We start from the raw sequence: 15,690 nt of genomic DNA, 5'->3' as shown, positions 1-15,690 counted from the left end.
AATGGTGGAAGGGGAGTGAGCAGCCACATGGTCCTTTGTTATCAGCCAGGCTCAAACAGCCACGAGATCCCCAAAATGGAATATGACATTAAAAAGCTTGATGGGACTCCTTGGGAAGATCAGATAAGTAGTCCCACTAATGCCAAGGAGGAAGAGATGAAAACAAGGGAAGATAACTCAGCACCTTGCATCTGATCCAACTCAAAAAGGATTTCAAAATAAGCTTTGAAACTTGTCTCACTATTTCAGGCAACAGATAAACCACAAAATTACTTTGTAGTTCTCCCGATTTGCAACAATTCTTCACATGCCTGAAACAGGTACTAAACACAAAACCTTAACAAAAAGGATATGACTAATACTTGGTTAAGCAATTGCCCACTTAACTTCACTTGTGTAAGGCTTTAGAAAGCACTCTGTAGGAAAAATTTAGAAGGCAATGAAACCAAAGTTAAAATGCAAGACTGACTCCAAATTAATTTGGCATTTCCTCTTCACATTTTTTTTTCTTCAAAGACAAAAAAATTGTGGAGGATCTCTTGGTTCAGAACTGAATCCACCACACCTGGAAGAGAGCTAATGGTTACTTAAAATTAAACTATATTTTAAAATGCAAAACTAAAAGACGTTATCAGTACACAGAACTGGCATTTCAAAAAAAAGCTGATGGTATTAAGACAGACAATTGAATTATGAGAACTAAAGAGCTCTGCTACAGAAATAGGGAAGAAAATATTCTGGGGTTTTTAAATAGTCTCTGGACAACTATAACACATAGAGATGCTTTTCTCAAAAAGTCAGCAATGGTACAAACAAATCAGGCATCACAAGCCTCATAAAAGACAGGTGCTTATGTTAAGCATATATCACTTATTTCAAATAGTGTTGAAAAAAATCACTTGTGCAGTGCTAAAGCAAGATGAATTCGACCATCCAGTTCAACCAGACCGACTCAGATCAGGTGCCTGATCCAATCTGTATCACAGCCCCACCAACATTTATGCAGCACAACCAAGGGCAGTGCTGTTTGCTAACTGCCAAACTGTGCTGCTTGCACAAATACTTAAAACTTATGTGAAAATGGATTAGCAGTGTGCTTGGAGAGACAGAGTGACTAAGAGAACTTTGTTTACTTAATCCTGTAAAACTAGGCTTAACAGGATATGACTCCTGGTAGTGTTTTTGCTAGGATGCTCTTATCAAGCTGCTGTGCTTTGTCTTGAAAAAATCCATGCCACAACTCCCCAGTTCTCAAACCTGCCTCCTGTCCAGCCCTACAAGTGCCAGATGACCCTCTCCTTTCCCTCCCCTGCATCCATCCATGCAAGAACAGCCCACACCCTTCACCTTGCCATGCCAAAAAGCTTCCAAAAGGCCCTCAGGGGAAGCAGAAAAGAAAAATATTTGTTCAAGGTCCATTAAAGAGTTGGCATCGAGTCAAACAAAAAACTGACCACAGGGAAAATGAGGCTGGAAACTAAAAAGTGTTTATAATAACCAGAGAACTGAGGTTTTGGAACAGCCTTCCAGTAACAGCTGCAGGAGTCACATTTTGTGAACGGTCTGACCATAGTACCAAGGAAACAAAACAAAAAGAAATGAGGCAAGTGGTGGGAACAAAAATTAAGCCCACTGGACAGGTGACCACCACACACCTAAGCCAGCTAAGAAGTCCCTGGCAGTGATATCCTATGCTATGCTGCACAGGGAGACCTCCTCATATGAATACCCAACTAAGACACACCACTGACCAGCTATCACATTTTTACACATATCTGAACAACTTGGGATCAAATCTAATTACAGTTAACTAAACAACATCAAAGCAAAGGCACCTCATTAATTTCCTTCCAGTCTTGGGATGGCAATGGTCTCATTTGATTAACAACCCCAAAAGGAAAAGGGACACTAAAAAGATGACGGAATATTTATAATTATTTGTCCAGAAGATACAGAAAGATACTTAAATCCTTCCCAAGCTGAGGCTAAGGTCCAGACTATTCAAATTATTCGGAGCTAATTTGACATTTCCTCTTCCACACGTCATCATTAACAGGTATTAACTTACGGAATTCAAAACCTTTGTCCCTTTGCCTGGGACAAAGGAGTAGTACAGACAGCATCACTCCCAACTTAGGCAGAAAGCCTCTGGCAAAAGTATCACCCTAAGAAAGCTATATTCCTACAGTATCCAGGAAAAAACATGCTGTCTGTAAATAAACAGGAAGTATATGTGATTGAACCTGAGAAAATATTCATCTTGTTAGGAAGAAACTGGTTGGGGGAGGGGAACAAAGACATACACAAAGCAAAACGAGATAATTACTGTGCTTAGCAAAAGTGGCAATGTTTTCCTAATGAGTAAGTTGTGGATAAATCAGGTTCTTTTTTGCTTTGCCTCCCTATCCCAAGGATCTTTCTTTCACAAAAGTGGATTTAACAGGCCACAGAACCAGCACTCTGCCTCTGCAATATCCTGCAGACCCTGAGCATGCAGGAATAAATACATTACAAGCTGCCCTGGGCAGAGCTTTGCAGTGGAAAAGGAATTGCATCTTCCTTGGATTTTAGCTCTGGAATCCTTGCTCTGTCAGGGCAAGAGGTTCAGAGTCTGAAAAGCAGAAACGAGTCCTCTTTCTTCTTACTCCAGATCACAGTTCCCTACTAAAGCATGAGAGCACTTCAGATTATATCCTTTGATATGGGATTACAGGGAGACAAGTGTGTGTGGGGGGGGGAGATGCTTTTCCTCTAGTCAAAATTATTTCTCATACGATGGGTAAAGTCCTTAACAATAGTGAATCTCTCCTATGGTTTTCATGATAGGTATTAAATAGCCATAAAAAGCAAAGGTATAATGCATCCTTGGGCTTCTGAATTAACCTTGTTAATAATAATCCATGCACCGAAGTATTGTTAAAGAATTCCCATTAGATGAGGATATAGAGTACCAGTTCATGCCTGGAAATAATCTGAGGAAGCATCTCGTGCTTCCTCCATTCCCCCCAAAATGGTTCTGGATGTATAAAAAGTTCCCAAGATTGATAAACACCCTCTCAACAATACAGCTCTCTTACTTCTAAAGAGTTTTCACAAATGCCTATTACATTGTATGTGAATATCCAGCCAAAACTCCGTCTCAGTATACTTCTTTAAGTTCTCAAGAAACAACATATTTACTCATACAAAAGGAAATCTGAATGCCATCTCTTTCAATTACTCAAGAAAGAGTAGTCAGGTCCTCCAGTGATACTGTGAGGTTGATTAACCCATATGGGATAGGCAAGGAACACAGGAGCACTTGGATTTGCCATTTCCATACAGCACTCAACCTGTGACCCACAACCCAGCCACGCCTGACTGAAGTTTGGGTTTGAGGTTCAGCCACAGCCATACAAACTCTTCTGCTTCTCATACAAATACTGTCTTCAAAACCCAAGGCCTTTATAAAATGCAACGACTGCATCTTATTTTATTGCATTGATTACTACTGATGATTTGGCTCTGACAGCACCCGAGGAACACCCAGGGCACTGGCAGCACGGGCTCTGTGAGGCAGCTCAGGAACACATCCATTTCTGTCGCCAGAACCCATGACACGTGTTGGCACAAATTACAGTATGAAAAAGTACAACAGAAAGAGTGAACCACTTTGATGGGCAGTGGCAAGGGGAGCAGATAACTGAGCCATGCCAAGTCATCAAATGAAAGATGTAGGATCCAAGTAATTTTTAGGTCAACAGGTCAACACCACAACACGATACAAATACAGCAGCACTTCAAGAGTTTTGTGTCATCTGCATTAACACAAATAGGGTAGCCTAACTTAGCCATCACTTTAGAAGCAATTTCTGCCCTACACATTTTTGAAAGAGAAGCAGAGATAGTCTCCACAGTTTTACTGCTGAAAATACTTGAGAAGTTTTATTTATTTATTCCTGAAGATACACTTGATCTTTAGAAATGGTCGCCAAATGATGCAAGACTTAATATTTTGGTGTCAGTTCCTAGGGGATCTAAGAAGTGCTCCAAAAGAAAACCTAAGGGAGATGCTTTAAGTTTTTTGAGGAAGGAGGTGATATTTATTGGTATTGGAGATGGTATTTATTGGTATTGGAGGTGGTATTTATTGGTATTGGAGGTGGTATTTATTGGAGACTTACAACTTTGAAGAGAAGAAGCAAATAGACTTGGAATGGTGGAGAAAGGTTTTAATCACCAGAATCTTGCTTCAACTGCAACAAACGCAAACAAAAGGTCAGTTTTGGGAAAAAATACCATGAATACTAACACTAATAGTTCTGTTTTGTATCCAAAGAATGTAAGTTTAAAAACGTGACATAGCTAAGAGTCAAAAATTAACAAAAAATATACTCTTGAGAATAAATGAAAGCCACAGATTTTCCATCATTCTAATAGATTTCCATCTATTCTATATCTGCAACTATCTATCTCAAAAAGTAGGAAAGAAAAGTAGTAGTACATCCTAGCCTTCTGTGTCCTTTCCGCCTTCAGGCCAGTAAGGGAAGCAAAAGTAGAAAGTCTAAATTACAACCCCAGGGGACATTATCAGAAAAGGAAATACAAGGAGGTACATATGAAACATTCTGGACACCAGATGTGGACAATTCACCCACAGGGCCATGCTGCATGGTTTCAAAAGAAAAGGACTTCTTTCAGCAACAAACAGTTTTACGGCCTAGGAAGTGCTTCTAAGAAGAAGACAACATGCTGCAAATAAGTTTTGTGGAAGGTTACCCCCTCTCTATCCCTGCCTTGGAAATTTGTACCTGTGGAAATGTGTGCCAAGAGATGCAAGCAATACACATTCCATCCAAGTCCTGGAAAAGGTTATGACCCAAGGGTACCATGGCTTTTAACCCATTAATTGAAACAGAGGGTGACAGGGCTCAGAAGAAACACTGCTCTTGAGTTTCTGATTTTGCTGGTTTTAATTCAGAGTTTTAAAGTTATAATCCTTTGAACTGTGCCCTAAAAAAAGGTTCCTGTTTCAAAGGCCATGTATTTGTGTTCATAGAAGCTATATCTATATATATACAAAGTCAGATGTTTCATACTTTTTCCTACTTCACCAGTCACAGAAATTAAACAATGTTATGGGCAATTTAGCTACCGAGGTCTTGAACTGGGACTTTCTGAACAAATTTTCTTTTTTAATCACAGAACCATTTCTCAGGTAACAGATGATGTATGAAAACACTACCCTACTGCCTTACTAGGCCATTTTAGCTTACCTCTATTGGCATTTTCCTTTACAATTATTATAAAATAGACTCCACATGGATACAGTGTGGTATCCAGGAATAATTTTAAAGTCACAGAATAAGTAAAAAAACCTACAGTTCCTTTCAAAGGAAACCACTGGCAAGGATGTTCTAAAGCAGTAATCCATCTTCCCTAGCAACCAATGGGCAGGATTCAAACTTGCAATAACTCATGAAGTCAACAACTATGCTGAGATACTAAATAATTTCAAACCTTATTATAATCGAGCTTCTATTAAAAAAAAAAAAACAAGTCATGGGGCATAAAACAAACTAAATTTATTTCAAAGGTTTCTACAATACAGTTGCTTAAACCCAAGAGCCTTCAAATTCATACTGGTGTTTCAGTTATGATTTTCTTTATCAAATGGAAAGCATGTTTCAGGAGACAAGTGACAAAATACATTGATGAAAACCTTTGAACTGATCCTATCAGTGAAGAATTAAGTGTCTGAACAGATGCTTTCCAACCTTCTTGTCTACCACTTTAAGAGCTGTCCTCACTACCTCAAGTTTATCTATAAAGAGGTCATGTCCAAGTTAGCCTCTTCACCAAAATGTTTACAGCTGAATTATCTGACCCTAGTTGTTTTCAAAAGCATTTTTTGTATTAGACATAATAAAAAATACCAGCTATTTTGAGTAATCCAGTGTTGTTAACTATTGTAACTCCCAGCAGTTCATAAACTAGTCTTGTGAAAGACTTTAGGATTATATTGATAATTAGCATAAGATTAGATTAGCATAAGATTAGATTGATAACTAGACTAAGCATAAAAGGTACAAAACACAACCTAACTTTTTATTCACATATTGTTACACACATTTAACGACAAAAAGATAACATTTGCTACCAAAAAAAAGCAACTTAAGGTGATTCAACATCTTGTAAGTTAAATTCTTTTCAGAATTTGGGCTGTTTGCAGAAAGCCTTACTGGTGTCAGGGCACAGTTCCACATTACATTACTCCTACTAAGGCCATTCCTCTTAGGAATGTGATCTTGGTTGTGTGAGATCTGCTCCATGCAAACCTCTGCTGAATACTTACTAGTTATAAAAAGCAAAGCCCATATTCAGGCATTCCTGTGAGGAATGGAAGAGAACATTATTCCACCATAAAAGCTTAAGATATGTACAACCTTGAGTATGATGCACAGTCCTAGTTGTCACCTCTCAAAGAGGGGCAACAAGAAAACATTCAATTAAGGTGAACATGGGCCACTGAATGCATGAGAAGATTTATGTCCAAATATAAGCCACAAATCTTTTGGCTGGAAGAGAGAGAAATGCAAGGAGAGGTAATGGAGGGCTGTAAAAAACTAAAATGACAGCCAGGATTGAATGTTTACTGCCTCTTCCAGTGGAGTAAATAAGCACTGTCAAATAAAATCAGAAGCAGATGCAAAACAAAGGTGATTATTTGCAGTGTGGGCAGCAGAGCTGCTGAGCTCCCTGCCACAGGATGGTACGGATGCTACACTAGGAGTCATTAAAACAAAAACCATTAGAAATGGGCAGAATATGCAAAGGAAGCATCATTTATGCTTGTCCTGTTATTCCCTTTATAAAGCATACTTTTGTAATAAAGAAGAAATCTGATCTGACCCAGTATGTCCACTCTTTTGTTTCAAAAAAAAAAAAAATATTTTGAAACTTTATTGGTAAGCCTTTGTAGAAGTCACAATGCTAGCAAATATCCCAGTTTCAAATAGCTCAATCAAGCCAACCAAGATAAAGTCCATCAACAGATATATATTTAGCACACTTTTAAGTTATTTTCTGTACAAGGGAAATAAGTTAAAATCTGAAAATACCTCTTCAGTCTTTGAAATTGTACACTGACTTAAAAACATGTGCTGACACAAATGTTTTTGCCCAGGGAAACAAAGAAATACCTGTTTTGGGCTTGCACCAGCACAACCTCTCTCACCAGGAAACAGAGGCCCACGTGTGCATTGGGTCCTGGCTCACATCTGAGGGAAAGGACCACCAGTCCCTCAGTAGAAGGTGGCAGCACCACAGGATCAAAGGACACAGCCCCAGCACAGATCTGGACCCTTCCTTCACAAAAATGAATTTGAAGGGGGAAAAACCCAAACAAACAAAACCACCAAATCTTCTCTACGGAGCTGCTGTTCACCCCGTTCCTAGTCATTTACCTTGCTCCTCTCTCAAGTTCCTGCTCCTGCTGCAAGGATGGTTTAGCTGCTCATAAAGCCGTAACTGAGCCATCCCATTTCACCCTTGAATATATGATATTTAAATAGCATTGATCTGAATTCTCTAATAGGTAGCCTGGTTAATCAATAGGTTAATCAATGTCATTGACTTGAGCAGTCAAGATATCCCTGTAGCATTAGAAAACAAACAACAAGGTATATAATAAAATTTTACGATGCTGTTTTCAAAAGCTTCCATAACAAAGGCTAAATTTTTTTTTTAAAGAAACAGATTTATTTTCACGTACATATGAGACAAACTTTTTGTGATAACTTGATCTTTAACAAAAAGGTTTTCAGAATTAAGTGTTGTGGACAATCTTGAAACTACTCAACTTATCTCTAATACAAGGTTATTAATTTTATTTCATTACTAGGAGGCTACAATGCTTTTAAGATCACAATAGTTCCAAAAAAATCCATGAAAAGACATGGGTTTTTCCAAATAACAGAACAATTCAGAAAACTCTATCCAAACACTTTGTTTTGAGAAGTATTTTTAGAAATAACTGCTGGTCATTACTAATTATATCCCCATGATTTTTGCCCTTTCTTCAAATGTTTCTGCAAAAAAATCCCACTGCTTAAAAATAGTAACACAGTAAAAATTAACAAAATAGTATTAAGTATCACCATTTTATTCTGTAAGTTGTATTTTTCTGAATTTTAAATGGTTTACATCAGCCACAGTGCACTCAACCTCTCAAATGCCCTAAAACATTCAATTTATATGTAATACCAGTTCTTAAAAGCATAGCTGAATTTCACTGACTCCCCTCTCACTTTCCAGTACAATCCTAAAAGGTTATATTAACAAGACAGGATAAAGATGTGGGCATACAGGCACAAAATGCTTATATTCACAAGTAAAAAGTATTCACTTCCATGTTTGTGTACTACATAAGCATTTGCAAAGAGCATAGCATCCTGTGTTTTTATCCTGTCCTCTACCAGCATCTTACCCTTTTATTCTGTAGTAGAAGATGAGAAGCAGCACAGAAGAGTTTTACTCTGTGTGGGAGCATTAAGTAGCATTAAGATAGTACTAAGATGCCCTTCCTCTCCCTCCAGCTGCTGTAAGGTACAAGTACTCATTACTCCACTACAGATAAAACAGAAGAAATGCTGCCTGCATTCTCTACAGTGGCTTGAAACACATCCAAGTTGCAGACTCACTGTCCATCCTTAAGGAGACAAACATACTTTATGGCCTCAATTTCACTACCTGCATTGAAAAGGAGGGGATTCTTACTGATCTCTGAAAACACTCTCAGAATCTACAAATGAAAAATTCAACAACAACAACAAAAAATCACAGAGAAAGCTTCATGTTTACACTACTACACAGGGATATCCAGAATATATGGGCAGGTATACAGAGAAGTATGGTTTCTAATACAATAAATCTTTTCAGAAGGGCTTTCTCAGGACTTCTATGCAAGGTTTTGAACAAGGGTGCCAAGTACTACCTATCTACAGTAGTGTGCAAAAAACTCCACTGCTTCAACAAAGCAATACATTTAAAAAACTAACAAAACAGTATTACCTATCACCATTGTTCTCTGTTCTCCCTTTTAATAGTCATCTAGCCATCTATATTTTTTAAGAATTCCTGTACTTTGCTAGGGCTCAATGCAATAAAGCTGGACTCAAACTGCCTATGTTACTTCCTAGAAACAGGGGATCTTCAAAGATTAACACTGAAGAACCTCCTGTAACCATTTTTTTTTTAAAGTTTTTCTTTGTATTAGCTCAGTGGTCAAGAAAACATCTGAGGGAAGGTGCAGGGGAAAAAAGTTAGCGAGCAACAGCAGAGCATATAGCTGGAGGCAAGGACCAAAAAAGACCAACCTACACCCTTTTATAAGGATTTCCAACACAATGAAAGCAAATTGAACACCTTCTATTCGTTTCATAGCAATATTTTTTCCTAGACATGAAAATACAGCAGCTCATATTTTCTATTTTTCCTCACTCCTACAATAGGTTTTTCTGTTCTTACATTTCAAGAAAGAAAATCTATGTTCCAAGTAGAGCAACTCCTACAGCCTCTTTACTCCAAGATGACACTGCAAGAGAAAACTTTCATTAACATTATCCTAGCATTCACAGCTATTATTCTTAGTGACTTTTGAACAGTTTCCAGCACCTTGTTTTGTCGAAGTTACTGCAAAAGACTTAGGAAGAGAGACTTCTTTCCAGGAGCTTTGTAACACACTATATCAACACCCAGTGCCCCAAAACAGGGTAATTTATATAATGCAGACCTAAATCAACTCAAAAAATGGATGAAATTACAAGCTTTCACATACACAGGTAGATAACTAAGATTCACATCAATTTATGATCACCTGTTTCAAAACAGCTTTATAATTATGTGTCTCAATTCAGCTGCACAGGTGTAAGTAAAAAAAGTACACAAAGTTCAGCAAACACAGCAGCATTGTGCAACAACTGGCACAATATCCAACTGAATTCACTCACCTCTTTGCTCTACATTCCCTTTCTATGCTGATGTTGAATCCACACAAGCTGCCCAGGGAGGCAGTTGAGGCCTCATCCCTGAATATATTCAAGGTGAGGCCTGAGGAGGCTCTGAGCAACCTGATCTAGTTGAGGGTGTCCCTGCTTACTGCAGAGGGGGTTGGACTAGATGACCTTTAGAAGGCCCCTTCCAGCCCAAATTATTCCATGAGTCTACAGTGCAAGTGGTTCATAGAAAGTCCATCAACGTGAAGATACTTTGATAGGCACTTATCCATCCCTAATTACTGAGGGGAAAAAAAAAAAAATCTCTTCAACTCTTACAATTAACTTTTCGAAAAACAACCTGAAAATCATTTCAGAAAATGCTTTTTAAGAAATCAGTCTGCAGCAGAGTAACTTCTTTGCAACCACATTTTTTTTGTTCACACACACAATTAGTAACAGTCCTTGCACTAGCTTTGCTCATGGTAATTACGTTGATACCAGTAATCCACAAAAAAGTATTAACCTTTTTTTTTTTTTTTTTCAGTAATAGCAAATCACATACCTTTATGTTCTAAAGACACATGGCAAGGATAAACAATATCATAGTTTCACCATCACCTGAAGCCATCCCTGCCATGGAAAGAATCTTTCTCCCCATTACAGCTCACAGTCTCATCCTGCACCATCCCATACATCCACAAGGTGAAACTACTACAGACTCAAAGTAACACACACAAAACATGCCAAAACTTAGTTTTAGCTCAAATTGATTCCTTCCAGTCACTCAGACAGCTCAGGTGCTCCCTTTGGCACAAGGGTGGGGTAGAAATACAAGACCTCCTTTGTTAGAGCACTTCTACCTTGAAGCAGTTATGAAACTGCAGCCCAAGACACAAAGCTGGACAATTAACCTTTTCCTATAGCCTTATTAGCACTACAATGAACACCAAGCAGATAAAGTTATTGGGACACATCCGTTTTACAAAGTCAATTACCTCTTTGTTTGGTTTATCAAAGCTGAGGTAATGAAATTATGGGACAATTCACAGGGTAACTACCACACAGCAAAGCCCTCCCAAATATAAATATTGATCCTTGCTGCAGGCCACATGAACACTTCGTATGGAGGCTAAAGCAATATTTCATAAGGTCTCCCTCAGAATGCCTGGGGAAAGCAAGCTTAGACACCCATGAAGTAAAACCAGCTCGAATTTTACTCAGTACTTGAGAGAGACAAGTTAAATCATGCTGTTCTTCAAGGCAGTGGTAATGAAAAGGCCTTTCAAAAGTTTATTTTAACAAGAATGAAGATAAAAATCTAAGCGGTTTGCAAACAAACAAAAAAACCCAGAAACTCTATCCTGCTAAAGATACCTGACATTGTAACACACCTAGTTTTCTTCAAGTAGTTTAGCAGCACAGATACATTCTTATGTAGCAGGATACATTCTTATGTGCCCATCTTCACTATGGCAAGAACAAACACGGCTATTATTTTTTCTTTAATGTACTTTATGGGCACTTACTACAGAGCTATAGCACAGAACAAATCCTAAAATGTTATGGACCATCAACAATCCTCACAGTTTTTGGTGCTAAACCTCACTTGAAGAGAGCTGTTAAATGATCTGTACTACCACTGGTGCTCTACTTCATCAAGTACCAGCAACCCACAGCAGTGCATCTGCAGAGGAAACAGCAGGCACCAAAGGCTCAGCCTCCTGTATCGCTGTTATCACTTCCCTCTTGCTGCAGATCAGCTCTGCTCCATTCTCACAAATCAATGTGGCTGAAGCACATCTTCCAACCTAGCTTTTAGCTAAAGAAGAATCTGCTCTGTGTCCTCCGGGTGCTCTGGTTCACACTGCAAATGGCTCTTGAGTTGAAGAAGACAGACGTGACTTGCTTCACAGAAGTTTGTTCTGATCCAGTCTCCTCAATCCTGACAGGCTGAAACAGCTAGCTAGTCCACCTGGACCTCACCAACTCTGTCCAGGGCCAGAAAGGCATCTCTACACTGGACTCTCTAGCACAGGAAGGACAAAACATAATTCCAGAACAAAAACATTAGTTGGTCCTACACAGAGAGAGGTCTTGGCAGAGCTTATTCAATTTGGCCCTGTACTGTGCCTCATCGGTTGGAAAACCTACCCTAAATTAGGGTCAAAATAAACATCTCTTATCAAAGTCTACATATTCCTGCTTATCACAGGAATCAGAAGCTAGCAGTGCTGGAAAATTCATCTTCTGAAGACCCAGGTCTTCTCTTAGCTTCCAAAATTACATACACAACTTGGTTTTGGTTTGTTTGGGTTTTTTTCAGCGAACTGTTCTGAAAACAAGAAGTCACGGCTAAACAATCAGTCTTTGCACCATCACAAGGTTTTAATTTATTCCTGAAATCCGGTTCAAATGCTGGAACAGCTACAAGTTGCACATGAAATTGCATGAAGACTATTAAGAGGATTTTGCTAGAAAAGAGTCACACAAGAGCCATACACTTCAACTACAACACCATAACGAAACACAGGAACACTCCAGTAGTCCTGAATGTGAGCTGCACAACACCTCCTTACTCAAAAAAAGCCTGCAGAACAGAACTCAAGCAAGAGACTGCAGGCACTACTAACCATATGCTTAAAATTAGACTATCCTCACATTTTAAAATCCATTAGGACGATTATGAGACAGAAATCATTCTTTTATTTCTGTTAATTGCCGTGTCTGGTGATTTTCACTTAGTTGACTCATTTTTGTACCAACAGTGTAATAAAATTTACCTTATGTTTTGGAAAGTATGGCTTGACAAAGCTTTTTAACAACCTAACACTAATTGCAGAACGATATGCCCGCCACAAGCATGACAATGCTGGCCAGAGGGAAAGAAGTGAGTCATCTTTAAAGGTAGCCCTACTTGGAAACTGGGTACAATCCATACAGCTGTGCAGCCATGTTCCAAATTTACTTTTTTATTTTCTGTCACTCTGTAACACTAGTAAACCCTTTCAAAAATTGACAGTGTTTCCATGGCTCTTGTTGCTGCTGTCAGCCCCCTGAAACGGTGAGGTCAACAGCACCGAGTGTCACTGCTGGCCACACCATTCTGTGCAGCTTCTCAGCCAAGTTGTACTGGTTTTCACGAGAAGCAGCTGCTAAAAACCATAGATGAAGTAAAAGGTTACTCAAGAGAAAGAGCAATTGTCTCCCCCACTGCGTTCCACCTGAAAAAATTTGAGTTTTGTGTAAAGGTGGCAGAAATAGAGTTAATCTCCTGCCTCTGATCCCCCACTCCTTAGAGGCAATACAAAGATTACAAAATGTCTTTAATGACAGTAATGCCTCCCTCTCGCAAGAGGCAGGACTCAGCAAGACAACAGAGAAACTTTTCTTCACAACAGAAATAACACTCCTCAGCTATACAACAGGTAGTATCTGGAGGGCAGAGATTAATCCTCCACTATCCAGTGCCCTGTCAGAAGCCCAGGCATGTTTTATCAGCAACCAAGATTGTAAACAGCTCTATGCTTTAGCTCCAAAACAGTATTTGTTCTATCCATCCATTTTTTCCTTACCTACTCCTTATTAGAAGTTGTAAGAGTAAGATTTCACGGTAGCTTATTTCTTTTACATAAAAAGAACTTAAGAGAGCCATGCAAGCCATTTAAAATGGCATACAAACCCAATAAATAACCACCAGACACTGAATGCAAAAAGAGGCAGTGGACTAAAGGCATATTTCTCAGATTGCAAAGCACAAGAGTTCTTAAAAGGTCAGTAGTTTCAGCAATGGGAATCGGCATCAAGCATCCCTGTTCTGAGCATTTAAAACACAATTTTTACAGCATTTTTAATCTCAAAACTGCAATTAAAGGTGTTACTGGCAGTCTATATACCAAAATGCCTTCTCCCTCCAAGAACAGAGGCAAATTAACTCTCGAAATAAAATGTAGAAACTTTCTAACACTGTTTGGTCAACAAAACATCATCCCAAGAGGCAGAAGAGAACACTTTGGTCACTTAACTGTGATTTGCAATGCGAAAAATTAAAGCCCCATTTTCACGCTCACTGTGACCTTACAGCTTACAAAAGCAAGAGCCTGGTAACTTCTCCTCTTTGGCTTCAACTCCACAACAACGTTCAATAGTTTATTCTTTTCCCACGATGAAAATTTAGGTCACCCACCCTCAAACACCCCAGGAAGACAAGGGAGAAAAAACGAAACAAACAAACAAAAAAACCACCAAACCACAAAAAAACCCTTAACAAAGCCCTTAGACCCCAGCGCAGCGATGACTCTGCAGGCGCAGAGACGCGGAGAGAGATAAAGGGGGGGGAGGGCTGGGGGAGATAAGGGGGGGAGGGATGGAGGAGATGGGAGGGGGGACCGGGCTCGGACCCTCCCGTTCGCCGCCTGCCCCCAGAGCCCGCTAAATGGCCGATACCGACCACACCGCCAGCCCGGCGCCTTCCAGAACCGGCAGCCGCCGGGGTCGCGCTCCGCCGGGCTCCCGGCAGGCCCGGCCAGGGGACCCAGGAGGGGCAGAGTGGCTACGGTGCGGGCCCGGCCCGGTCCGGTCCGGTCCCGCTCTGCCGCGGCGTGGGAAAGGGGTAAGGGAGGGAGCAGGGAGAGCAGAGGGGAGGGGGACACCCGTGGCGGCGGGCGGAGGCGCAGGCCGGGCCCGGGGCATGGCCGCTCACCGGCGTGCTGGTCCCGCGGCCACAGGTAGTAGGTGGCGGGGATGACGATGAGACCCACGAAGCTGGTGAGGAAGTAGAAGAACGTGTTGCCGCTGTCGTCGTACTGGAACTGCTGCCCCGCCATAGCCGCTCAGCACCGACCGACCGATCGCCGTCCCGCCCTCCCGCCTCCCGGTCTCGCCGTCCCGGCTTGCGCGGGGCCGATGCAGCCGCTCCGGGATCCCGCGAGAACGGGCGCTCCCCCCGCCCCTCCGCCGGGCTCCTCCGCGGAAGGAGACGTGTCACTCCGCAGCCACCATAGCCACGCTGGCGTCACCCACGGCGACGACCGCCAGCGAGCCCCTACCCCGCACCCCCCGCCCGGCGGATGGAGCGGCCCAACCCCGGCACCGCCCCCCGCCTTCCGCCGCGCAGGCGCCTGAGGGGAGACGGGGGCGGGGGTGGCCTCGTCCCGTACTCTCACGGTCCCGACCCTTTCCCGGACTTGACCCCGGACCGAGGGGCGCCGTGGTCCCGCCCGGCTCTTGCGAGGGGGCGGCCCGAGGGGACGCTGGCGCTGACCCCGCCCTGCACCCCGCAACGCCGCCGCCGCCGCCGCCTCTTCCCCGCAAGATGGCGCCGGTGCCCCGCCGGATCGGCCCGGCCGCTTTCCGTGGTTCCCTGTCCTCATCCACGGGAGGAGTGGGATGCGCCGGGAACTGCTGCGGGCTTGAGGAGGGGGGGAAGGGGCGTGGGTGGTCTTTAGAACCGCGTGGAAGTGATGCTTGAAGTGCCTCCGTGGTTAAGGCGCTGGAAATTAATAAGCACTTTACAGCACCAGAGCAGCTGGATGTAGAAGTGGAGTTGGAAGCTCCGTGCCAAGTGGGAGAGGTGCGGGACAGCGAGGTCTGCGGCGGGGATGGCTGCAGGGATAGGGCTGGGCAACAGGAAGGTGGTGAGGCTGAAAGGAGGGGTGCATGGCTCAGGGTGTAAAAAAGGGGCCAAGAGGTACAGTGTGCTTAAGGTGTGTAAGAA

At 41.8% G+C, this 15,690-nt stretch overlaps 1 protein-coding gene across 1 annotated transcript in view; it reads right to left on the bottom strand.

Moving 5' to 3' along the window:
* SEC63 (SEC63 homolog, protein translocation regulator) overlaps positions 1–15,060 on the bottom strand; it is a 60,053-nt gene extending 44,993 nt beyond the window's left edge. Inside the window, exon 1 of the mRNA XM_071741220.1 lies at positions 14,677–15,060. Within this exon, the coding sequence (XP_071597321.1) occupies positions 14,677–14,800 (124 nt within the window). The 5' untranslated portion in view covers positions 14,801–15,060. The remainder of the gene's footprint in view (positions 1–14,676) is intronic.
* Between the last annotated feature and the right edge of the window lie 630 nt (positions 15,061–15,690).

This window comes from Heliangelus exortis, chromosome 3, assembly GCF_036169615.1.
Source record: "Heliangelus exortis chromosome 3, bHelExo1.hap1, whole genome shotgun sequence".
Lineage (NCBI taxonomy): Eukaryota > Metazoa > Chordata > Aves > Apodiformes > Trochilidae > Heliangelus > Heliangelus exortis.
Note: the sequence above shows the minus strand (reverse complement) of the source record. Positions and strands in the feature narration are given on the sequence as shown.